At 42.2% G+C, this 26,029-nt stretch overlaps 1 protein-coding gene across 1 annotated transcript in view; it reads right to left on the bottom strand.

The window, feature by feature from the left end:
- Positions 1–10,804, bottom strand: part of CNRIP1 (cannabinoid receptor interacting protein 1) — a 49,060-nt gene extending 38,256 nt beyond the window's left edge. The window contains exons 1-2 of the mRNA XM_075261940.1: positions 10,557–10,804; positions 6,327–6,471 (exon numbers count right to left, since the gene is read on the bottom strand). Of these exons, the coding sequence (XP_075118041.1) occupies positions 6,327–6,471; positions 10,557–10,735 (324 nt within the window). The 5' untranslated portion in view covers positions 10,736–10,804. The remainder of the gene's footprint in view (positions 1–6,326; positions 6,472–10,556) is intronic.
- Positions 10,805–26,029: the final 15,225 nt, after the last annotated feature.

Raw genomic sequence — 26,029 nt, 5'->3', positions numbered from 1 at the left:
CTATAGGTAGGTCCATGGTCTGGGTGTATTCTGTAGTTACTATAGGTAGGTTCATGGTCTGGGTATATTCTGTAGTTACTATAGGTAGGTCCATGGTCGGGGTGTATTCTGTAGTTACTATAGGTAGGTCCATGGTCGGGGTGTATTCTGTAGTTACTATAGGTAGGTCCATGGTCGGGGTGTATTCTGTAGTTACTATAGGTAGGTACATGGTCGGGGTATATTCTGTAGTTACTATAGGTAGGTCCATGGTCTGGGTATATTCTGTAGTTACTATAGGTAGGTCCATGGTCTGGGTATATTCTGTAGTTACTATAGGTAGGTACATGGTCGGGGTATATTCTGTAGTTACTATAGGTAGGTCCATGGTCGGGGTGTATTCTGTAGTTACTATAGGTAGGTCCATGGTCTGGGTATATTCTGTAGTTACTATAGGTAGGTCCATGGTCGGGGTGTATTCTGTAGTTACTATAGGTAGGTACATGGTCGGGGTGTATTCTGTAGTTACTATAGGTAGGTACATGGTCGGGGTATATTCTGTAGTTACTATAGGTAGGTCCATGGTCGGGGTGTACTCTGTAGTTACTATAGGTAGGTCCATGGTCGGGGTGTATTATGTAGTTACTATAGGTAGGTCCATGGTCGGGGTATATTCTGTAGTTACTATAGGTAGGTCCATGGTCGGGGTGTACTCTGTAGTTACTATAGGTAGGTCCATGGTCTGGGTGTATTCTGTAGTTACTATAGGTAGGTCCATGGTCGGGGTGTACTCTGTAGTTACTATAGGAAGGTCCATGGTCTGGGTGTATTCTGTAGTTACTATAGGTAGGTCCATGGTCTGGGTGTATTCTGTAGTTACTATAGGTAGGTACATGGTCTGGGTGTATTCTGTAGTTACTATAGGTAGGTCCATGGTCGGGGTGTACTCTGTAGTTACTATAGGAAGGTCCATGGTCTGGGTGTATTCTGTAGTTACTATAGGTAGGTTCATGGTCGGGGTATATTCTGTAGTTACTATAGGTAGGTACATGGTCGGGGTGTACTCTGTAGTTACTATAGGAAGGTCCATGGTCTGGGTGTATTCTGTAGTTACTATAGGTAGGTCCATGGTCTGGGTGTATTCTGTAGTTACTATAGGTAGGTCCATGGTCTGGGTGTATTCTGTAGTTACTATAGGTAGGTCCATGGTCGGGGTATATTCTGTAGTTACTATAGGTAGGTACATGGTCGGGGTGTACTCTGTAGTTACTATAGGTAGGTCCATGGTCTGGGTGTATTCTGTAGTTACTATAGGTAGGTACATGGTCTGGGTGTATTCTGTAGTTACTATAGGTAGGTCCATGGTCTGGGTGTATTCTGTATACAAACAATGCGTGAAATACAAAAATGATCCAGTCCGCACTCCAGAGATGGCCTTTTACTAAAATTTAACTTTTAATATTCCATGCGTAAAAATGGGTAAATATAGTACAAACAAAACAAAGTGAGAGTGAAGACACAAAAAGTGTTTTAAAATCCCATAATTTGAGAGTTGGCTGACGCGTTTCTGGGTATGCTTTACCCCTTAGTCATAGCCTTCCGTCCTACTAACCTACTAGGTTTTAAATACACAGCTAAGAACTTATAAATACAGATTATGATAGGGAAAATGTGGTAAAAATTACTGACTCCTTTCCAGTTAAAAGATCAAATGCGGATTTCTATCCTATCAATTCGAGAGGGAATAATTACATTCTGTATCAGCAAAAGATTGAGGAGCAGCTAATGAGTTTAGAGAAAAATTGTAGAACTAAAAAAGTAAAACATAATCTTAGTTATAAAGAATTTAGAGCATTACAAGAACTTAAGAATGATAAAGATCTTGTTATCAAAAAAGCTGACAAGGGGGGGGGAGATTGTAATATTAAATAGAACGGATTATGTAGATAGCTGTATGGCTATTCTTCAAGATACCAAAACTTACAAGCCCCTTACCTTTAATCCTACTGAGAAATTCAATAAGGAACTAAAAGTTCTTATACAAGAAGGGGAATCCCTAGGAGTCTTTAATAAAAGAGAGAGTGAATTTTTATATGTCTCTAATCCACAAATCCCTATCCTGTATGGACTCCCTAAACTCCACAAGAGTATTTATCCACCGCCCTTACGTCCGATAATTTCTAGTAGAAACTCGGCAAATGAAAGGATCTCTAGCTGGTTAGACTCCATTCTGCAGCCCTTAGTGAAAAGAACAGGAGGGTATATTAAGGACAGCAAGGAAATACTTAAATGTTTTACAGATTTTCCGTGGAGAAAAGATTTTAGTTGGTTGTCATGTGACATTTGTGCATTGTATCCCAGTATACCACATAAAGAAGCATTAGAAGCTCTGGGCTTCCACTTATATAAGTACAGCACATTCACTGCGCCCGTGTGTGAATATATAATTTCTATTGCAGCTTTTTTGTTGAGCCATAATTATTTTTTGTTTGAACAAAAATATTATTTGCAGATATGTGGGGCACCCATGGGTGCCCCATTTTCACCTTCTTTATCTAATTTGGTGTTAGCGTATTGGGAGGAAACTTCTATTTTTAGTTTATCTAATCCCTTTTCTTCTTTTTTGTTCTGGTATGGGCGCTACATCGACGATATACTCATCGTTTGGGTCGGAGATGTAGCGCCCATACCAGAATTCATTAAATATTTGAATAATAATAAATTAGGTTTGTGTTTTACTTTTGTTCATGATTTGTTTAAAATTAATTTTTTGGATGTTCAGCTCACGGGCGCAGTGGATGAAAAAACTGTTGTTACAACATTATTCAGAAAGCCCTCTTCGGGAAATACAATTTTGAGAGGTAACAGCTGTCATCCTCGACATACGCTCAATAGTATACCAGTAGGTGAATTAATCAGGTGTAAAAGAGCTTGCAGCAGGGAGTCAACCTACATTGAACTTAGTACGGAAACAACTAACAGGTTAAAAGATAGAAGTTATTCGGAGAAAATACTCAATAAAGCCTTGAGTAAGGTGGCACTTAGAGAAAGAATAGAACTATTGGAAGGTAATAAGCGGTCAACTAAGGACGAGTTGGAAGACAAAAAGGTTGTATTTTCTACCCCGTATAGTTTGGAATATAATAAAATAACGGACATTATAAAAAAGAATTTACCTATATTACAAATGGATCCAATTTCCAATGAAATATTAGCAAAGGGTATTCGCTGTGTGGCGAAAAAAGGTAAAACTTTAGGTGACGATCTTTCCCCTAGTTACTTGCCGATTAATATTAAGACCAATCCACACAATGCGGGTTTTTGGGGCTGTCAGAACCCTAAGTGTAAAGTTTGCAAGTATGCATTATTCTCAGGGGAATTCAACAGCAGTGCTTCGGATTTTAAAGTGAAAGTTAAGGCACATCTTAATTGCACTAGTGAAAACGTAATATATTGTATCCGATGCATTACATGTATAAAAGATTACATCGGATGTACCACCCGTAAGTTGAAAATTCGTATAGCTGAACATCTGAGAGATAGCACTAAACTAGGGGTTGAAAATGCATCAGGAGCAGCTCAGCATTTTGTGTCAATTCACAAGGGCAGTTTAGATTCTTTGCGTTTTTTCGCATTGGAGAAGGTCATAGAACTAGTTAGGGGAGGCAATAATAAAAAAGTTCTATTGGAGAAGGAGGCTTTCTATATTTTTAAATTTAATAGTCGGAACCCCCATGGACTGAATTTAAGATCAGATCTAATGTTTATTCATTGAATGCATTGCAATTGTTATATTCTATTACCTTTATTGAACTTAAGGACTGGTATGTTCATTTTTATGTACCGTAATTTCATATTCTATTATCCTTATGTAATCTAAGGACTTGTGCAGCAATAACAAGGCATCATGAGTATGAAGTTCAATTATTAGATGCCGTTATATCTAGCTTAGGTTATGTCCTAATATAAGTGTATAAGATCGGTAAAGGATATATTTTATTGGTCAATCTGGATCTTGTGACCCAGACAACCAATGAATGGAGATGTCTTTTCATTGGCTTGTGGGTATCACGTGACCGCTCCATTCATGAAAAAGAGACTATAGAGGATTACGAGAACATGACGAAGAAGTTGTACCCGTGTGTAATAAGTTCATAAAGATATAAGATCTATAGTTTAATACCGGTTGCATGTGCTTAGGTTAGAGTACTATATAAAAATTGTTAAGGATGAATCAATTTTGGGCATTTCGGTTTAGGTAGATGCTGGGTGTAGTATTTGATAATGACTGATTAGTATATAGATATGGTTCAGGTGCATACAAGGATTTAGCTGTGTATTTAAAACCTAGTAGGTTAGTAGGACGGAAGGCTATGACTAAGGGGTAAAGCATACCCAGAAACGCGTCAGCCAACTCTCAAATTATGGGATTTTAAAACACTTTTTGTGTCTTCACTCTCACTTTGTTTTGTTTGTACTATATTTACCCATTTTTACGCATGGAATATTAAAAGTTAAATTTTAGTAAAAGGCCATCTCAGGAGTGCGGACTGGATCATTTTTGTATTTCACGCATTGTTGATTGTCTCAGGAGTCCGGGATCTTTCTGGCTGTGCACCCTGAAGATTGGACGAACATATGAAGATTCGGTGAGCCACTACTTTATTTCTATTTTTTACTTTTGTATACAAACAATACCTCATGAACCCCCCCACGCAAAATCAATACCCCAGGGATCCAACAGAGACACATGCAGTAGCCTCTCAGAAATGCCAGACGCACACCAAGGAGACATGCCCCCATACTTAGATACTAATAGCACCCCAGGGACCCGTGTCTCCACCCACTTTAAATTGCCAGAAGCGTACCAGGGACCCGTCTCCTATCCATGCCAACAGCACCCAGAGGATCAATGCTCCCCTTAAATGCCAGAAGCACCCCTCCAACCACCTGATGCCAACAGCACCGCCAGAACCCCTTTAGATACCAGAAGCACCATGAAATTGCAGGCCCCCATATTAAGATGCCAAAGACACTCCAGCCCCCTTAGATGTCAGAAGCACCACAAGGAACCCTGTGCCTTCACCTACACCCTTTAAATCCAGCAGCACCTCAAGGATCCTTTCCCCATATCCATGCCAGCAGTGCCCCCCTTAGATGCCAACAGCACTCCAAGGACCCCTACCCCCTTTTCATGCAAGAAGCATGCCAAAGATCTATGCCCCCCCCCCTTAGATGCCAGCAGAACCCCACAGACCCCTCCCTCCCTTAGATGCCAGCAGAACCCCATGGATCCCTGCCCCCCTTAGATATCAGCAGCACCCCACAGACCCCTGCCCCCCTTAGATGCCAGCAGAACCCCATGGATCCCTGCCCCCCTTAGATATCAGCAGCACCCCACAGACCCCTGCCCCCCCTTAGATATCAGCAGCACCCCACAGACCCCTGCCCCCTTAGATGCCCACAGCACTCCAAAGACCACTGTCCTCCCTTTAGATGCCAAGAGAACCCAAAGGACAGCAGCGTCCACGGCGCGAGACTCCCTCCCTTTAGGCCCATTCATTTGCGAATAATCCGGAGCAGAATGCGAATGCCGCGCAGAATGTTCACACGCAAAATGGAAATTCTGCCATGTGAACATGAGCATATTTTTATCAGTCTGAAGGGAACCTGTCAGTTGGTTTTTCTAGTAGTTTGTTAAATTAGCTTTTGTAAGCTCTATAAGGGTCATATTATGCAAAAGTCGAAGTAGAATTACCGTATTCTTCATTTTATATGACACACCTAGGTTTGAAAGACAGAAAATAAGAAAAAAAATATTTTGAACCAATTTCTGGACAACCTCTTTAAGAATAATGTCCCATAGTGGCCTCTCCAAACAATATATTGTCTGATAGTGGCCCTTCTGCACAGTATAATGGCCCATACGGTTTTCACTATGAATTTTCCAAAAATTTGGGGTTTGGATGAAGCAAAATGACCCACATATCATTACACCAGTATCATTTTGTATGAAGATGCCGATCTGACCGCTGAGGCCTGCATTTAGAGTTGTCTTGGTGAACAGAAGAGGCCAACTGACCAGCGCTAGAGCTCAGGAGAGGTGAGTAACACTGGTTATTATGTTTAATCCCCTCCCCTGGGCATGTGATCATTAGATTGTGGTGCAGGTGCATGCACAGTACAGCTGGAGGGACTTGTCCCAGACTCAGGACAATACTGTGCTTGACAATGATACGGAGAGTGATCATGCAAAGTTTCTCTAACCAGGAATATAGTTATGTCTCCTCCATAATGTTAATTTATTATTTAAGATCCTAAAACGTTGAAGTTTACAGATTACACACCTGGATCATGACCTGCAGTGGTTGCCTCTCGCCACTCTTGGTGTGGGGCACCCCCTCTGTATCATAGAAGGCAGTGTAACAAGCCATCTGAGGGTCTCTGGACTTCTCTTCAAGGGGAATGACCAATCCTCCTAAATTTATAGTTCTGAAAAAGAGGTCAGAAAACTGGTCAATAAATTATTACATGGGAAAAATTGCTCCAATCATAACACAAATATCTGTATGTACAGTGCTGACCTGTATAATAACGGAAATATAGAGATTATTCAGGGATAGTGTGGAGAGCTGGGACGGTCTCTTTGCAGCGCTGGACGCCTTGGTTCAAATCCAACCAACATCTACATTGAGTTGTGTGTGTGTGTTTCCTCTGTTTCCCTCCCACACTCCAAAGACATACTGATAAGGAATGTAGATTGTGAGCCCTATATGGGACAGTGACTGACAATGTGTGTACAGCGCTACAGAATAGGATGACGCTATACAAGTAATAGAAAGAAATAATGCTGCAGTGCTGGGATAGTTGTGTCTTTCTTCTCTAGGGCCTGGGTCCCTTTGTTTTCACATCCAGCTTTTTGCAGCCAAAACTACTGTAGGAGATTCATAAAAGGGTATGTATGGGTAAAGCCTGGTTCACATCTACGTTCGGTATTCCATTCAGGAAGTCCGCTTGAGAACCTCCCCAACGGAATACCGAACACATTAGAAAGCGGTGAGGAATGAAAGCACATGGACCTCATAGATTATAATGTGGTCCATGTGTTTTCTGCGCGGTGTCCACATGAATGATGCAGAGAGGAAAGTAGTTCTTGAAGTAATTTTCTCTCCACATGATTTGGGCTCTATTGGTAAAGAAACTGACGAAAATCAACAGAAATAAAAGTCCTGCACCGGACGAACATTATTATAGTACATGGGTAGCACAGGTAACTGCTGTTTTAGGTTCCCCGGCAAACCTGGGAACTGTGTGCAAATGTGAACCTAGCCTTAGTAAGCCAGACTACAGCAAGATAAGGTATAATAAAAATATTTGCAGCTCTTCTGCGTTTCCAACCCACCTCTGATTTTAGTTTACAATTGATGATGCAACGCATTGGCACAAAACAATTGGCCAGTAGCAAGTTCCAGGCTAGCCAAGAAGTACCTGGCATGTGGCCGCAGCCCCTTTGTGTGTCCTCACATTCATGCTAGATTCACACCTGCGTTGCGGTTTCTGTTTTTGAGTCTGCTTGGGGACCTGAAAAACAGAAACCCAATCCACTGAAAAGCCGCAGACCCCATAGACTATATCCTGCTTGCAGGACTTTTCTCTCCGCATTTTTCAAGCAGAATGGGGGATGGAATCTCCAAATGGTCATCAAAGGCAGATGTGAACCTAGCCTTAAGGTAAGGGCACATGTTGAGGTTTTCTTGATGCAATTTTGAGGCCAAAACCAGGATTGAAAAATACAGAAGTACTCTTTGTCATTTACAGATTCTCACCTTTAGCTTCAATGCACCAGAATTCTGATTTAAGGTGGTTTACAGGCAAATTATATTGATGACCTATCTTTAGGTTGGGCCATCAATAGCAAATCGGGAAGGGGGAGGGAGGATGGCAGGGAAATCAGCCATTATACAGAGAACACAGCTGGAAGCAGATAGCTCTGTTCTCTGTGTAGTGGCCACACTGAGTTTCTGCAACTCAGGCCCTATATATGTGAATGGGACCTGAACTGCAGTAACGCAGCACTACCACACCACAGAATAAAAGCGCCCTCTGCTTCCTCCGGATCTGTCCTCCATAAAGCTGCTTGTGAGAACAGCTTATCTGCCACTGACCTGATATTGAGGACCTATCCTAAAAACCTGGTGTACATACCTTCAACCTTATGTATTTATGGGTTTTCACCATGGTTTTTCACTACTTCATTGATTCTGGCAGAGTTGGAACGTTCCTAAGAAATCACTGCTGATAGTTTTGGTGCCTGGTATGCTAGTTAGTCTGGGTGTTGTCAGGGGGCAGTGTCAGGCAGGAGCAGACAAGGGGTGTGATTCTGATCTATGACGCTGCCTTCTTCTGCCTGACACCGCCCACCTGACAGTACAGAGACTAAATTCTACAGAGCCTAAATAGCACAGCAGACACCAAAACTAACTGTACTTGTAACTCAGGAATGGCAGAGGCTAGAGAGAAAATTCCAGTTGTGTTGCAATCAGCACAGCACTTTTATGCAACAGCCCACTACGTGGGGCCTTAGCTTAAACATGTCTTTGAGCCAGCAGGGTACATAGATTCTTACATGTATCACCCCGATTGAGTGATTTTGACATTGTTGTTTTCCAGATAATATGCACTTGAATTTCCCATGTGGTTATTCAACATCATATTTGCTCAGTGTGCCCCTGCCTTACATATCTAGCACAATGCACCAGTTCTATCACCCAGCCTGAGCCACTGTGACACATTCGGCACAATTTCTGCTTGTCATATTTAGTTTTATACTTTCTACATTTTAAAGACTCCCTTCATGGTTCTATTTCATCCAAAGCTTGGATTTCCAGGCTGGATCCAACTCAAGGTCATGTGATTGGAACCAGCATCCAAGTCACCCCACCAACTCCTCTCCAATGTTCACTAGTACTACCTGTTTTATAGTGTCTGACAGAATAGATCATCAAAATAGTAGTCAGTCGCCATGATACAGGTAATACTAGTAGTACGAGAGGAGGAGGATGGAGGCCGATGGGTGCCAGCTGCTAGTCCTGATCAAGCCATCACTGCAGGACAAGGGAAAGAGCAGCAGGAACCAGTGGAGGTCCATACCAGGTTCACCAGAATTGTATCATTTACCACATTTATACTTGGGATTGGATAAAAGTAAGCTCAACTACAAGCCCTAAACCAGGGGTCAGCAACCTTCAGCACTCCAGCTGCTGTGAAACTACAACTCCCAGCATGCTCCATTCACTTCCATGAACAACAGAGCAAGTATGCATGCTGGGAGTTGTAGTTTTACAACAGCTGGGGAGCCGAAGGTTGCCGACCCCTGTCCTAGAAAGGTCTATAATGGATGTCTAGAATGAGCTTGTCTTTGAACAACAAACAAAGAATAAGGAGTATTTTCTTAGAAAGAGCAGCCAGACCTTCCAGCAAAATCCAAGGAAAAACATCATAAGTGTGCAGTTTTGCATATATACGAGTTTGTGTGTGTGTGTGTGTGTGTGTGTGTGTGTGTATATGTGTGTATATGTGTGTATGTATACATATACAGTATATATTTATTCTAGATAGATATATTTAATAAACTCTTAAACTTCTAAAAATTTGATGCAGTTATTAATATTGCAGTAAATAATACTAAAGTAAAGCACAATGACACTGCTACATCACGCTGTCGTTATTGTATATCCCTTGCTGGATGATTCAGTTGCTTTCATTCCTGCTCTTTGACATACAATATACAATACCCTCTGCCATGATTATCTGCAAATCCCCAAACATCTGTGCCAAATGTGTGTTAAATGACCCCAATATCATTATCACCTGTAAAAAGGCACAACATCTCCCAAGGGGTGCAGCTAGAGGGACATGTGCATTGGATGATGGGTGTTCGGGAGGCAAGCCACAAACTAATCTGGCCTAGCCAGGGAATTTGGATATAAAGATAGAGCAGAAAATGGAACCTCTGCCTGGGGTGCAGGGACTTGGATACACACTATATGATTTTTCCATTCTGAGCAATAATCTCTCCATGTCCTTCATCATCTGTCTAGGTAAAGGCCTATGGACAAGGATGGCTTCCAGAGCTTGTAACCAGAACCGCAGGATGTCATTTCTTGTAGCCTGAATGGAATGACTGATCTTTGGATTTGATTGATACCAATCTTCATGACGATAACAGAATCCTATAAAGGCCCATCAACATGGCAGGACCCTCCTGACAGGTGTGACACGCACCCCCTCCCCTACCATGAATGGCGTTTACATATCAATGAAACAATATCTCAATATTTATCTGCTAAATGCCACAATATTGCAGGATGGCACCTCAATGACAAGACATTGCCCTAGGCCTGCATATATGGAGGGCAGGATGTCACTAGCACCCAGAGGGTAAATGGAGGAAGTGCTGGGTAGTAATCCCTGGCAGCCTGGCTCACAGGAATGTGCTGGATGACAGCTGAGGCCAGGAGGAAGCGAGACGAAAAGCAAAAACACCCTGGGATTAACCCCTGCCTGCCAGCACTTACTTGGCTCGCACCGCTCCAGGCTTCAGGATCACCTCGATCTTGTACTTGGCTCCGGTTAATAACTTGATGGTTCGGTTCTGGCCGAATCTCTGCCCGTCCACCTTAAAGTAGACCGGGCCGTCATTGGGCTGGATCTTCAGGGAGACGGCGATCTTCACCAGGTTCGGGATCTCCCCCATGTCGGGCAGAAGACGCTGCGGGTGGAGGAGCCGGAGGAGGGAACAGACCTAAAGGATGGAAGAGGCAGCAGAGCCCATTCACTGACAGCACAATGTGAACACAGCCCTGCACTCTAATCCTCGGCCACTGCTGCATTATAATCCAATCTCAGGGAAGGGGGAGGGAAGGAAGGAAGGAAAGATGGCTGAGGATCTCCTCCCTGCACAGACAGGCATCATGTTATCATCTCTATATACTCAGCATCATATATAGCTTGTATCATTATATATATATATATATATATATATATATATATATATATATATATATATATATATATACACTAGAGGGAGGACCCGGCTTCGCACGGGTATATTACATGTTATGTTTGTGTAGTGGCCCCATAAGAATTGCCCAGTTTTGCACTGTTGTATGTTGTATGTGGTTTGTGTGTATGTCCATAAGTGTCATGTGATTATGTGAATCTCATTTTGGATGTCAGTGAAAAACCTGTGATCAGTTGTTATGGATACCTGGAGTAAAGCTGTATCTAATCCTTCCCCGTGTAGTACTGTGTTTAGATGCAAGTGTCTAATCCTTGTTGGTGTGGTACTTTGTGCAGATGCACATATCTAATCCCCCCATGTGATTTTGTGTGAAGAGGCGCGTATCTAATCCTCCAGTAAGTGAAACTGTGTGCAGACGCGCGTATCTAATCCTCCCCATGTGGAACTGTGTGCTGAGACGCGTATCTAATTCTCTGGCATGTGGTACTGTGTGCAGAGGCCTGTATCTAATCCTCCCCTGTGTGGTACTGTGTTCAGATGCACGTATCTAATCCTCCCCTGTGTGGTATTGTGCAAAGAGGCGCATATCTAATCCTACGGCGTGTGGAACTGTGTGTAGACACGCGTGTCCAATCCCCTGGCATGTGGTACTGTGTGTAGACGCGTGTATCTAATCCTCACCCGTGTGATACTGTGTGCTGAGACGCGTATCTAATTCTCTGGCTTGTGGTACTGTGTGCAGAGGCATGTATCTAATCCTCCAAAGTGTGATACTGTGTGCACACACACGTATCTAATCCTCCCCTGTGTGGTATTGTGTGAAGAGGCGCGTATCTAATCCTACTGCATGTGGTACTGTGTGCAGACGCGTGTACCTAATTCTATGGCGTGTACAACTGTGTGCAGACGCACGTATCTAATCCTCTGGAGTGTGGAACTGTGTGTAGACGTGTGTATCTAATCCTACGGCATGTGGTACTCTGTGCAGACGTGTATACCTAATCCTATGGCGTGTACAACTGTGTGCAGATGCGCGTATCTAATCCTCTGGAGTGTGGAACTGTGTGTAGATGCGCGTATCTAATCCTACGGCAAGTGGTACTGTGTGCAGACGCGCGTATCTAATTCTACGGCATGTGGTACTGTGTGCAGACGCGCGTATCTAATCCTACGGCATGTGGTACTGTGTGTAGACGCATGTATCTAATCCTACGGCATGTGGTACTGCGTGCAGACGCGTGTATCTAATCCTATGGCGTGTACAACTGTGTAAACACACGTGTATCTAATCCTCCCCTATGTGGTATTGTGTGAAGAGGTGCGTATCTAATCCAACAGTGTGTGGAACTGTGTGTAGAAGCATGTATCCAATCCCCCGGCATGTGGTACTGTGAGCAGACGCGCGTATATAATCCTATGGCATGTGGTACTGTGTGTGGACGCGCGTATCTAATCCTCCCCCATGTGGTACTGTGTGCTGAGATGCGTATCTAATTCTCTGGCTTGTGGTACTGTGTGCAGAGGCATGTATCTAATCCTCCAAAGTGTGGTACTGTGTGCACACACACGTATCTAATCCTCCCCTGTGTGGTATTGTGTGAAGAGGCGCGTATCTAATCCTTCGGCGTGTGGAACTGTGTGTAGACGCGTGTATCTAATCCTTCTGCATGTGGTACTGTGTGAAGACGCGTGAATCTAATCCTATGGCGTGTACAACTGTGTGAAGACACGTGTATCTAATCCTCCCCTGTGTGGTATTGTGTTAAGAGGTGCGTATCTAATCCTACAGTGTGTGGAACTGTGTGTAGACGCATGTATCCAATCCCCCGGCATGTGGTACTGTGTGCAGACGCGTGTATATAATCCTATGGCATGTGGTACTGTGTGTAGACGCGCGTATCTAATCCTCCCCCATGTGGTACTGTGTGCTGAGACGCGTATCTAATTCTCTGGCTTGTGGTACTGTGTGCAGAGGCATGTATCTAATCCTCCAAAGTGTGGTACTGTGTGCACACACACGTATCTAATCCTCCCCTGTGTGGTATTGTGTGAAGAGGCGCGTATCTAATCCTTCAGCGTGTGGAACTGTGTGTAGACGCGCGTATCTAATCCTACTGCATGTGGTACTGTGTGAAGACGCGTGTATCTAATCCTATGGCGTGTACAACTGTGTGCAGATGCGTGTATCTAATCCTCTGTAGTGTGGAACTGTGTGTAGATGCCTGTATCTAATCCTTCGGTATGTGGAACCGTGTGCAGACGTACGTATCAAATCCTTCAGTGTGTGGAACTGTGTGCAGAAGTGCGTATTTAATTCTCTGGTTTGTGGGACTGTGTGCAGACGCGTGTATCTAATCCTCTGGTGTGTGATACTGTGTGCTGATCGGTGTATCTAATCCTCTGATGCGTGTATCTCAGTTTGGATATCAGTGTTGTATTGTGTATGTGGAGTGACCGTGTGTATTACAATTGGAATATGAGTGAAAGTCTTGCAGGTTTGTATTGGCTAAGGGGGGGGGGCACTGTGTTTGGAATGCTGTATCTCAGCAACGGTACGTCCGAGCGAGTTGGAGTCTCGTCTTAAACCTTCCCGGATACCTGAAGTATCTCTGTACCAAATTTGGTGAAGATCGGTCCAGTCGTTTGGTTCGCATTAGAGCACAGACAGACAGACAGACAGACAGAAATTCATTTTTATAATATAGGGAGATATATATATCTGTATTTACAAATGTCACTGGTTACACGTAGTGTATATACACACACATTGTATCATTACATCTATTTCTGTATGTACACCTGTTGTCTGGTTACACTGTATCATATATATATTCTCTATATACTCTATCATTACATATACTGTACATGTATATATCTCTATTTTCACCTGGTTACACTGCATCATAGATAGATAGATAGGAGATAGATATATGATACAGTGTAACCAGACAACAGGTGTACATACAGAAATAGATGTAATGATACAATGTGTGTGTATATACACTACGTGTATTACGTGATTAGATAGATAGATAGATAGATAGATAGATAGATAGATAGGAGATAGATAGATAGTAGATAGATAGATAGATAGATAGATAGATAGATAGATAGATAGATAGGAGATAGATAGATAGATAGGAGATAGATAGATAGGAGATAGATAGATAGATAGATAGATAGGAGATAGATAGATAGATAGATAGATAGATAGATAGATAGGAGATAGATAGATAGATAGATAGATAGATAGATAGATAGGAGATAGATAGATAGATAAATAGATAGGAGATAGATAGATAGATAGGAGATAGATAGATAGATAGGAGATAGATAGATAGATAGATAGATAGATAGATAGATAAGGAGATAGATAGATAGATAGATAGATAGATAGATAGATAGGAGATAGATAGATAGATAGATAGATAGGAGATAGATAGATAGATAATAGATAGATAGATCGATAGGAGATAGATAGATAGATAAGAGATAGATAGATAGATAGATAGATAGGAGGGAGATACATAGATAGATAGATAGATAGATAGATAGATAGATAGATAGATAGATAGGAGCTATATAGATAGATAGATACAGTCCTATGAAAAAGTTTGGGCACCCCTATTAATCTTAATCATTTTTAGTTCTAAATATTTTGGTATTTGCAGCAAGTTCAGTTAAGTTAGATGGTCGCCGAGCATGGACAGCCCGCTTCAAATCATCCCACAGATGTTCAATGATATTCAGGTCTGGGGACTGGGATGGCCATTCCAGAACATTGTAATTGTTCCTCTGCATGAATGCCTGAGGATTTGGAGCAGTGTTTTGGATCATTGTCTTGCTGAAATCTCCATCCCCGGCGTAACTTCAACTTCGTCACTGATTCTTGAACATTATTCTCAAGAATCTGCTGATACTGAGTGGAATCCATGCGACTCTCAACTTTAACAAGATTCCCGGTGCCGGCATTGGCCACACAGCCCCAAAGCATGATGGAACCTCCACCAAATCTTACAGTGGGTAGCATGTGTTTTTCTTGGAATGCTGTTTCTTTTTGGACGCCATGCATAACGCCTTTTTTTATAACCAAACAACTCAATTTTTGTTTCCAAAATGAAGCTGCCTTGTCCAAATGTGCTTTTTCATACCTCAGGCAACTCTATTTGTGGCGTACGTGCAGAAACAGCTTCTTTCTCATCACTCTCCCATACAGCTTCTCCTTGTGCAAAGTGCGCTGTATAGTTGACCGATGCACAGTGACACCATCTGCAGCAAGATGCTGCTGTAGCTCTTTGGAGGTGTCTGTGGATTGTCCTTGACTGTTCTCACCATTCTTCTTCTCTGCCTTTCTGATATTTTTCTTGGCCTGCCACTTCTGGGCTTAACAAGAACTGTCCCTGTGGTCTTCCATTTCCTTACTATGTTCCTCACAGTGGAAACTGACAGGTTAAATCTCTGAGACAACGTTTTGTATCCTTCCCCTGAACAACTATGTTGAACAATCTTTGTTTTCAGATCATTTGAGAGCGGGCTGTCCATGTTCGGCGACCATCAAACTTAACTGAACTTGAATTGTTTTGTAGAAAGAAATGGTCCAAAATCCCTTCATCCAGGATCCAGGAACTGATTAAAAGCTACAGGAAGCGACTAGAGGCTGTTATCTCTGCAAAAGGAGGATGTACTAAATATTAATGTCACTTTTCTGTTGAGGTGCCCATATTTTTGCACCGGTCAAATTTTGGTTTAATGCATATTGCGCATTTTCTGTTAGTACAATAAACCTCATTTCAATCCTGAAATATTACTGTGTCCATCAGTTATTAGATATATCAAACTGAAATGGCTGCTGCAAATACCAAAATATTTAGAACTAAAAATGATTAAGATTAATAGGGGTGCCCAAACTTTTTCATAGGACTGTAGATAGATAGATAGATAGATAGATAGATAGATAGATAGATAGGAGATAGATAGATAGATAGATAGATAGATAGATAGGAGATAGATAGATAGATAGATAGATAGATAGATAGATAGATAGGAGATAGATAGATAGATAGATAGATAGATAGATAGATAGATAGATAGATAAGGAGATAGATAGATAGATAGATAGATAGATAGATAGATAGATAGGAGATAGATAGATAGATAGGAGATAGATGATAGATAGATAGATAGATAGATAGATGATAGATAGGAGATAGATAGATAGATAGATAGATAGATAGATAGATAGATAGAGAGATAGATAGATAGGAGAGAGATAGATAGATAGATAGGAGATAGATAGATAGATAGATAGATAGATAGATAGATAGGAGATAGATAGATAGGAGATAGATGATAGATAGATAGATAGATAGATAGGAGATAGATAGATAGATAGATAGATAGATAGATAGGAGATAGATAGATAGGAGATAGATAGATAGATAGATAGATAGATAGATGATAGATAGATAGGAGATAGATAGATAGATAGAGAGATAGATAGATAGGAGAGAGATAGATAGATAGGAGATAGATAGATAGATAGATAGATAGATAGATAGATAGATAGGAGATAGATAGATAGATAGATAGATAGATAGATAGATAGATAGATAGGAGATAGATAGATAGGAGATAGATGATAGATAGATAGATAGATAGATAGGAGATAGATAGATAGATAGATAGATAGATAGATAGATAGATAGATAGGAGATAGATAGATAGATAGGAGATAGATAGATAGATAGATAGATAGATAGGAGATAGATAGATAGGAGATAGATAGTAGATAGATAGATAGATAGATAGATAGATAGATAGATAGATTTACATCTGTGTCTGGTTACACTGTATATCATATATATATATATATATATATATATATACAGTGATCATCTATCAGTCAGTCGACATGGCTATTAGATGGTTATAGATTCGTAACTTATAAAAGGTATATTTTAGTATTTTGGGCATTAGCTTATTGTTTATGACAGTGGTACACATTCCAAAAATGTTGCGTGTAGGTTCGATTTATGTATTTTTCTATCTACTAGTCTCTGCCCACGACTTTGTCTGCGTGTTGTTGGCGTCGATGATCCGCCTATATTCAGCAAATTGCTGCTGTTGATGGTTTGCCTGCTCCGGCGTTTCGGCAGCTCTCAAGCTGTCCTTTTGCTGAACTTGTTTCTTGCATCATGCCTGTGATTGTTTCGGCATCTCAGCAGCTCGCTGAGATGCCATATAATGAGCGTGTTGTTGGTGTTGATGATGCACCTACTCCGGCGTTTCGGCAGCTGTCAAGCTGGACTGCCACTGAACTCATTCCTTGCACTGTGCCTATGATTATTCTGGTATCTCAGCAGCTCGCTGGGACACCATATAATTAGTGTGTTGTTTGTGTCGATGATCTCTCTCAGCTCTGCTCGAGGAGAACTCTGCGACTTCTGGCTCCTTCATAGCTCTCATTGTTTTAGAATTTTGCAACATATTAGATTTTCTTTTTCCCGGCATGTTTAAAAGTAGCAAACTGCCAATTTAGATTAAAGGTGTTTTCCCGTCCAGTGTGTCAGCACTGCCTGGAGCAGATCAGATAATATCACAGCAAAAATAGAAATAATGTGTGCACTCACCCAAGGCATCATTAAAATTTTTCAGGCTTTATTCCACTTCATTAAAAGCAACAGCGGGAGAGAGGCATGCAGAGATGAAAAACAGCAGCGACGATCGTTTCGCACCTCTCAGGTGCTTTTTCAAGCAGAGGAGGGGTTTGCTTTCTAGAGGGTGTGTTTGTAGTCTGATAGTTCCCTTTATTGGATGAGCACCCTGTATTCAAATTTTTAACCATTTAATGACCTGTAGAACTGTGATTTGAATGTATGTATATAAGGTCTGTTTGCATGTTTATTTGTGTTCATACTAAGCTTGAAAAAGCACCTGAGAGGTGCAAAATGATCATTGCTGCTGCTTTCATCTCTGCATGCCTCTCTCCCACTGTTGCTTTTAATGAAGTGGAACAAAGCCTGAAAAGTTTTAATGACGCCTTGGGTGAGTGCACACATTATTTCTATTTTTTCTGTGGACTTGTGTGCTATTTATCTATTTATCGAGTGAGCACCACCCGAATTAGGCTTTGTTACACCCGACCACATGGTATATACATTTTTTCCTCCTGACATGCCTGCCACTATATAGTGTTTTTTACAGTGCCACCTCTACTGTTTCTGAGTGTGTTAGATCAGATAATATGCAAATGCATGTACACAATCCACTGAGGGTTAGCTGTGTGTTTACACAGAGAGATAACAGACCTGGCTTTATCAGCTGCTGCCAAGAGCAGTTTAATATAGTATATGAACATATATTCATAACACTTGTGAAGCCATGTCATTTACCGGGATAAAAAGTTGCCTACGTGTTAATTGAGGTTACAAACGATCTCTGTGCCAAATTTCATCCAAATCCATTCATCTGGTTTTGCGTGATTGAGGAAAAAACATCCAAACATCCAAATCCACACATATTATTAGGATTAGGATCTATTAGTCTGCCTATCTGTCCTTATATCTCTCCATCCAGGACCTAACTAAAGGGGCAGCAGAGGCAGCAGTCACTATCAGTCCCTGGACTCTGAGGTGGCACCAGAAGTCCCTCTCGCAGATGAAATATACCACCATTCTAAATGGTACAAGGTAGGTAGGGGGCTATTTACAAATTATGCACTGAGGCTCAGGAACTTCAAGTTACTCCTCCATATATAAGCTTTTGGACATTGTAAAGAGTGGGTTACCTTGGGGGGCAGCGCCGCACCTCCCATGAGGCGACCTGAAGCGAGCGCTTCAGGCGGCACTATGCCAGGGCGGCATTTTTGGTTACCTAAGCCAGTCCAGGACAAACTGTCCTGGACTGGCGTAGCACCGAGCGGTGGTTTGGGGAGGCCACTGGAGCAGCGCTGCTCCAGTGGCCTCCTCTCACGCTCAGGCAGAGAGCAGGACGTCTCCGTGCCTGCTCTCTGCCGGCGAACGGTGCTAAGCCCCGCCCCTGCACTTCACCACGCCCCCTCCGCTCCGCCACACCCCCTCCGCTCCACCCCCTCCTCCCGGCGCGGGGGGGGGGGGGCTTTCTGTAGTTCGCCTCGGACGGCGAAAGGGGCAGGTTCGTCCCTGCTTGGGGGACCCCCTTACGTAAGCCGAAACAGAAAGTCCTCCCGCGGCGTCTACGTACCAAATGACGAGCCAGAGTACTCCGTGTGAACCCGGCCTTACTCCACAACACTCTCTGCGCCTTGAGTCCATTGCGGGAGAAATGTGCATTATAAATGTTTGCCTTTGACACTGGTGTTTTGTGTTGAAAAGAAGCCTTTGGGCCCACTAAGGGTCAAGGACAATTATTATCTTTATACCCTTGTTGAGTTTTGTACTGGTGTCTAGACTACACCAAGGGACCATGAGGATCTACTGAAGTCAATCAATATCATGTAATTCATCAGCCTTAAACTGGCAGTGTGAACTGATCTTAATGATTATAGATGGGTAACCTCTCAAGATTTGTGTTCAGGTGGCTCAGGTCTCTGGATTGTTTCAGGTTGAACAAGTTCAATATGAGCCACAGCTTAAAATGGCTGATAACATAGTGTAGAATACTGTCTTAGGGCTCCTAAGCATGGTGGCTCAGTGGTTAGCACTGTAGCCTTGCAGCGCTGGAGTCCTGGGTTTGAATCCTGCCAAGGAAAACATCTGTAAGGAGTTTGTATGTTCTCCCTGTCTTTGCGTGGGTTTCCTCCCACACACCAAAGACATACTGATAGGGAATTTAGAATGTGAGCCCTATATGGGACAGTGACTGTAAATGTCTGTAAAGCGCTGCAGAATATGATGGCGCTATATAAGTATAATGAATAAATAATAGTCCTGACAGTGTCATACACTATGTATTATAGATATATATAGTCCTAGGAGTCCGGACAGTGTCATACACTATGTATTATAGATATATATAGTCCTAGGAGTCCTGACAGTGTCATACACTATGTATTATAGATATATATAGTCCTAGGAGCCCTGACAGTGTCATACACTATGTATTATAGATATATATAGTCCTAGGAGCCCTGACAGTGTCATACACTATGTATTATAGATATATATAGTCCTAGGAGTCCTGACAGTGTCATACACTATGTATTATATATATATATAGTCCTAGGAGTCCTGACAGTGTCATACACTATGTATTATAGATATATATAGTCCTAGGAGTCCTGACAGTGTCATACACTATGTATTATAGATATATATAGTCCTAGGAGCCCTGACAGTGTCATACACTATGTATTATAGATATATATAGTCCTAGGAGCCCTGACAGTGTCATACACTATGTATTATAGATATATATAGTCCTAGGAGTCCTGACAGTGTCATACACTATGTACTATACACTCACCGGCCACTTTATTAGGTACACCATGCTAGTAACGGGTTGGACCCCCTTTTGCCTTCAGAACTGCCTCAATTCTTCGTGGCATAGATACAACAAGGTGCTGGAAGCATTCCTCAGAGATTTTGCTCCATATTGACATGATGGCATCACACAGTTGCAGTCGCAGATTTGTCGGCTGCACATCCATGATGCGAATCTCCCGTTCCACCACATCCCAAAGATGCTCCTCTATTGGATTGAGATCTGGTGGCTGTGGAGGCCATTGGAGTACAGTGAACTCATTGTCATGTTCAAGAAACCAGTCTGAGATGATTCCAGCTTTATGACATGGCATTGCATTATCCTGCTGAAAGTAGCCATCAGATGTTGGGTACATTGTGGTCATAAAGGGATGGACATGGTCAGCAACAATACTCAGGTAGGCTTTGGCGTTGCAACGATGCTCAATTGGTACCAAGGGGCCCAAAGAGTGCCAAGAAAATATTCCCCACACCATGACACCACCACCACCAGCCTGAACCGTTACCGATACAAGGCAGGATGGATCCATGCTTTCATGTTGTTGACGCCAAATTCTGACCCTACCATCCGAATGTCGCAGCAGAAATCGAGACTCATCAGACCAGGCAACGTTTTTCCAATCTTCAATTGTCCAATTTCGATGAGCTTGTGCAAATTGTAGCCTCAGTTTCCTGTTCTTAGCTGAAAGGAGTGGCACCCGGTGTGGTCTTCTGCTGCTGTAGCCCATCTGTAGCCTCAAAGTTGGACGTACTGTGCGGCGTTCAGAGATGCTCTTCTGGCTACCTTGGTTGTAACGGGTGGCTATTTGAGTCACTGTTGCCTTTCTATCAGCTCGAACCAGTCTGGCCATTCTCCTCTGACCTCTGGCATCAACAACGCATTTCCACCCCCCACAGAACTGCCGCTCACTGGATGTTTTTTCTTTTTCGGACCATTCTCTGTAAACCCTAGAGATGGTTGTGCGTGAAAATCCCAGTAGATCAGCAGTTTCTGAAATACTCAGACCAGCCCTTCTGGCACCAACAACCATGCCACGTTCAAAGGCACTCAAATCACCTTTCTTCCCCCCCATACTGATGCTCGGTTTAAACTGCAGGAGATTGTCTTGACCATGTCTACATGCCTAAATGCACTGAGTTGCCGCCATGTGATTGGCTGATTAGAAATTAAGTGTTAACGAGCAGTTGGACAGGTGTACCTAATAAAGTGGCCGGTGAGTGTAGATATATATAGTCCTAGGAGTCCTGACAGTGTCATACACTATGTATTATAGATATATATATAGTCCTAGGAGCCCTGACAGTGTCATACACTATGTATTATAGATATATATAGTCCTAGGAGCCCTGACAGTGTCATACACTATGTATTATAGATATATATAGTCCTAGGAGCCCTGACAGTGTCATACACTATGTATTATAGATATATATAGTCCTAGGAGCCCTGACAGTGTCATACACTATGTATTACAGATATATATAGTCCTAGGAGCCCTGACTGTGTCATACACTATGTATTATAGATATATATAGTCCTAGGAGCCCTGACAGTGTCATACACTATGTATTATAGATATATACAGTCCTTGGAGCCCTGACAGTGTTATACACTATGTATTATAGATATATATAGTCCTAGGAGTCCTGACAGTGCCATACACTATGTATTATAGATATATATAGACCTAGGAGTCCTGACAGTGTCATACACTATGTATTATAGATATATATAGACCTAGGAGTCCTGACAGTGTCATACACTATGTATTATAGATATATATAGTCCTAGGAGTCCTGACAGTGCCATACACTATGTATTATAGATATATACAGTCCTAGGAGCCCTGACAGTGTCATACACTATGTATTATAGATATATACAGTCCTAGGAGTCCTGACAGTGTCATACACTATGCTTTATATATATATATATATATAGTCCTAGGAGTCCTGACAGTGTCATACACTATGCTTTATAGATATATATAGTCCTAGGAGTCCTGACAGTGTCATACACTATGCTTTATAGATATATATAGTCCTAGGAGCCCTGACAGTGTCATACACTATGCATTATAGATATATATAGTCCTAGGAGCCCTGACAGTGTCATACACTATGTATTATAGATATATATAGTCCTAGGAGTCCTGACAGTGTCATACACTATGTATTATAGATATATATAGTCCTAGGAGTCCTGACAGTGTCATACACTATGTATTATAGATATATATAGTCCTAGGAGTCCTGACAGTGTCATACACTATGTATTATAGATATATATAGTCCTAGGAGTCCTGACAGTGTCATACACTATGTATTATAGATATATATAGTCCTAGGAGCCCTGACAGTGTCATACACTATGTATTATAGATATATATAGTCCTAGGAGCCCTGACAGTGTCATACACTATGTATTATAGATATATAGTCCTAGGAGCCCTGACAGTGTCATACACTATGTATTATAAATATATTGTCCTAGGAGCCCTGACAGTGTCATACACTATGTATTATAGATATATATAGTCCTCAGAGTCCTGACAGTGTCATACACTATGTATTATAGATATATATAGTCCTAGGAGCCCTGACAGTGTCATACACTATGTATTATAGATATATATAGTCCTAGGAGTCCTGACAGTGTCATACACTATGTATTATAGATATATATAGTCCTAGGAGCCCTGACAGTGTCATACACTATGTATTATAGATATATATAGTCCTAGGAGCCCTGACAGTGTCATACACTATTCTTTATAGGTTCTTACCAGCCCTGACAGTGTTCTACATAACACCATGCGGTCTTTTTCACTATTATGTGAATAACACCTTACCAAGTCTATTTTATAACCTGCAGAAGGTTTAAAGGGGTTTTCCAGGCAAATTTTTTTTAAAGTCTGTTGTTGCTATTAATAGGTTAATAAATGCACCCAAATACCTTTAAGGGTGCATTCACACAATGTAAAATGGAGCGTGATCTGGCTTGTATACGGCGTGTCAGAGTTTGAGTGCTCAAAAAGATCCCATTGATTTCAATGGAAGTTACGAGCATATACGTCGCCTTATTTTGCGCCCGGCCGCTCCTGGCATCTTCTGCATTTGTTTAGATGAGCATCTTTGTGTTTTCCTCCATCTACTATTATGTCTTTGGCCTCATTCAGAGTTGACTCACACCACCTCCCTCTCTCACTCCCTAACCTCCCTTTCTAACTCACACCCCCTTGCTTTTTTCCATAGTTAGCCCACCCATTGCAAGCCCTTCCTAACCAACTCGAACCCACCCCCCCACCCCAAAATACTTACCTGTCTTCCATTCCAGACCTTCTGGTCACAGGAAGTCGCTTCTTCTTGGCCATGCCTGCGCAAAAGAGCTGAGGTGACTAGAAGAAAAGACCTTCCATGCCCAGAAGGTCAGGACTGGAAGACAGGTAAGTATGATGGGGTGGAGGGGGGTGGTTTAGTATGTGTGATGTTCTGTTACCTAAAATCGGAAAATGTGCCTAGGCCAATCACATGACTGCCCCATCGAACTAGGTAAATCAAGATTTTTGGTACATTAAACTATTAAGAAGGTAGGCATTGTGTGTGTGTGTGGGGGGGTATTTTAGATTAACAATACCAATTTATCTAGGACAACTACTTTAAGTCAGGGTACAAAAATATAATTGATGCAATACAATGTGTATAGTCTGTTAGCACGCTGAGCTTCCGGGACATCTAGCAATCAACAATTGTTGAAACTTATTATATTCTTCCCCACACTCAGCCTTCAAAAGTGGAATAAGTGGCTTAAAAATGTAAAAAGCTGCAAAATTGTTGTGCAAATAAACCCACAAAACCCTGACGTGCAGGGCTTCATAAATCACCCCCAGATGGTCAGCTACCTAAGGCCACATTCACATTTTTTTTAATGTAGATTGTGAGTCTCACAATGTACATTTTTTCCTATCAGTATGTCTTTGGAATATGGGATGGAAATCCATGGAAACACGGGGAGAACATACAAACTCCTTGCAGATTTTTTGCCCTCGGCGGGATTTGAACACGAGGACTCCAGCGCTGCCACCGTGTGGCCCGGCCACGTTCACATTTGTGTACTCTGCTTAGCACATTGTGGCTGAAAAATACATTTATTGACATTGTCTGTGTTGTCACTGAATGAATAATATATTACAACATTCAGCAGTTACAATGTAGTAATGATATGGACAATACATGGCATGAAGTTGTGCGCTGTGTACAGAGCAGAGCTGTTTGCCCTCAGGGCATTAGTTACAGCAATTACTAGAACTACATTTCTGACAGTTTTTATATACTACAGAGGCTTCTTTATGATTTCTAATTATGTCTGACTATAATGAAAGTTATTCTTTACTGACTCTTAATAGCAAGTCAGATTCTATTTGTTTAGTCAGTTGGCTATTAATACTAGTGTATATATACAGAATGGACATGAGATTAGGAGGGAGTGGGGTAGTCGCAGTGGGCGTCTTTGACCCGAATACTCCAAATTGTTAATTTTTTAACTAAACCAAACAAATGGGGATTATTCTTGGAAGGTGAGTATTACTTTTTTTATTATTATTTTTAACACCTCCCTTGGGTCTCCACCAGTGGCGTAACTATGAATGGCGGGGCCCCATGGTGAGCTATTGACATGGACACCCCCCCCCCCGACCGACACCGACGCCGAAGACCTTTCTGCGCGCTCTATAGTGGCCCATAGTGGCCCCTGCACACAGTATTATGTCCCATAGTGGCCCCTGCACACAGTATTATGTCCCATAGTGGCCCCTGCACACAGTATTATGTCCCATAGTGGCCCCTGCACACAGTATTATGTCCCATAGTGGCCCCTGCACACAGTATAATGTCTCATAGTGTCCCCTGCACACAGTATTATGTCCCATAGTGACCCCTGCACACAGTATTATCCCCCATAGTGGCCCCTGCACACAGTATTATGTCCCATAGTGACCCCTGCACACAGTATTATGTCTCATAGTGTCCCCTGCACACAGTATTATCCCCCATAGTGGCCCCTGCACACAGTATTATGTCCCATAGTGGCCCCTGCACACAGTATTATGTCCCATAGTGACCCCTGCACACAGTATTATGTCTCATAGTGTCCCCTGCACACAGTATTATGTCCCATAGTGACCCCTGCACACAGTATTATCCCCCATAGTGGCCCCTGCACACAGTATTATGTCCCATAGTGGCCCCTGCACACAGTATTATGTCCCATAGTGTCCCCTGCACACAGTATTATGTCCCATAGTGGCCCCTGCACACAGTATAATGTCTCATAGTGTCCCCTGCACACAGTATTATGTCCCATAGTGGCCCCTGCACACAGTATAATGTCTCATAGTGTCCCCTGCACACAGTATTATGTCCCATAGTGGCCCCTGCACACAGTATTATACCCCATAGTGGCCCCTGCACACAGTATTATGTCCCATAGTGACCCCTGCACACAGTATTATCCCCCATAGTGGCCCCTGCACACAGTATTATGCCCCATAGTGGCCCCTGCACACAGTAT

The sequence above is a fragment of the Leptodactylus fuscus genome, unplaced genomic scaffold (assembly GCF_031893055.1).
Source record: "Leptodactylus fuscus isolate aLepFus1 unplaced genomic scaffold, aLepFus1.hap2 HAP2_SCAFFOLD_66, whole genome shotgun sequence".
NCBI classification, from domain to species: Eukaryota; Metazoa; Chordata; class Amphibia; order Anura; family Leptodactylidae; genus Leptodactylus; species Leptodactylus fuscus.
This window is presented reverse-complemented; position numbering and strand designations above follow the sequence as displayed.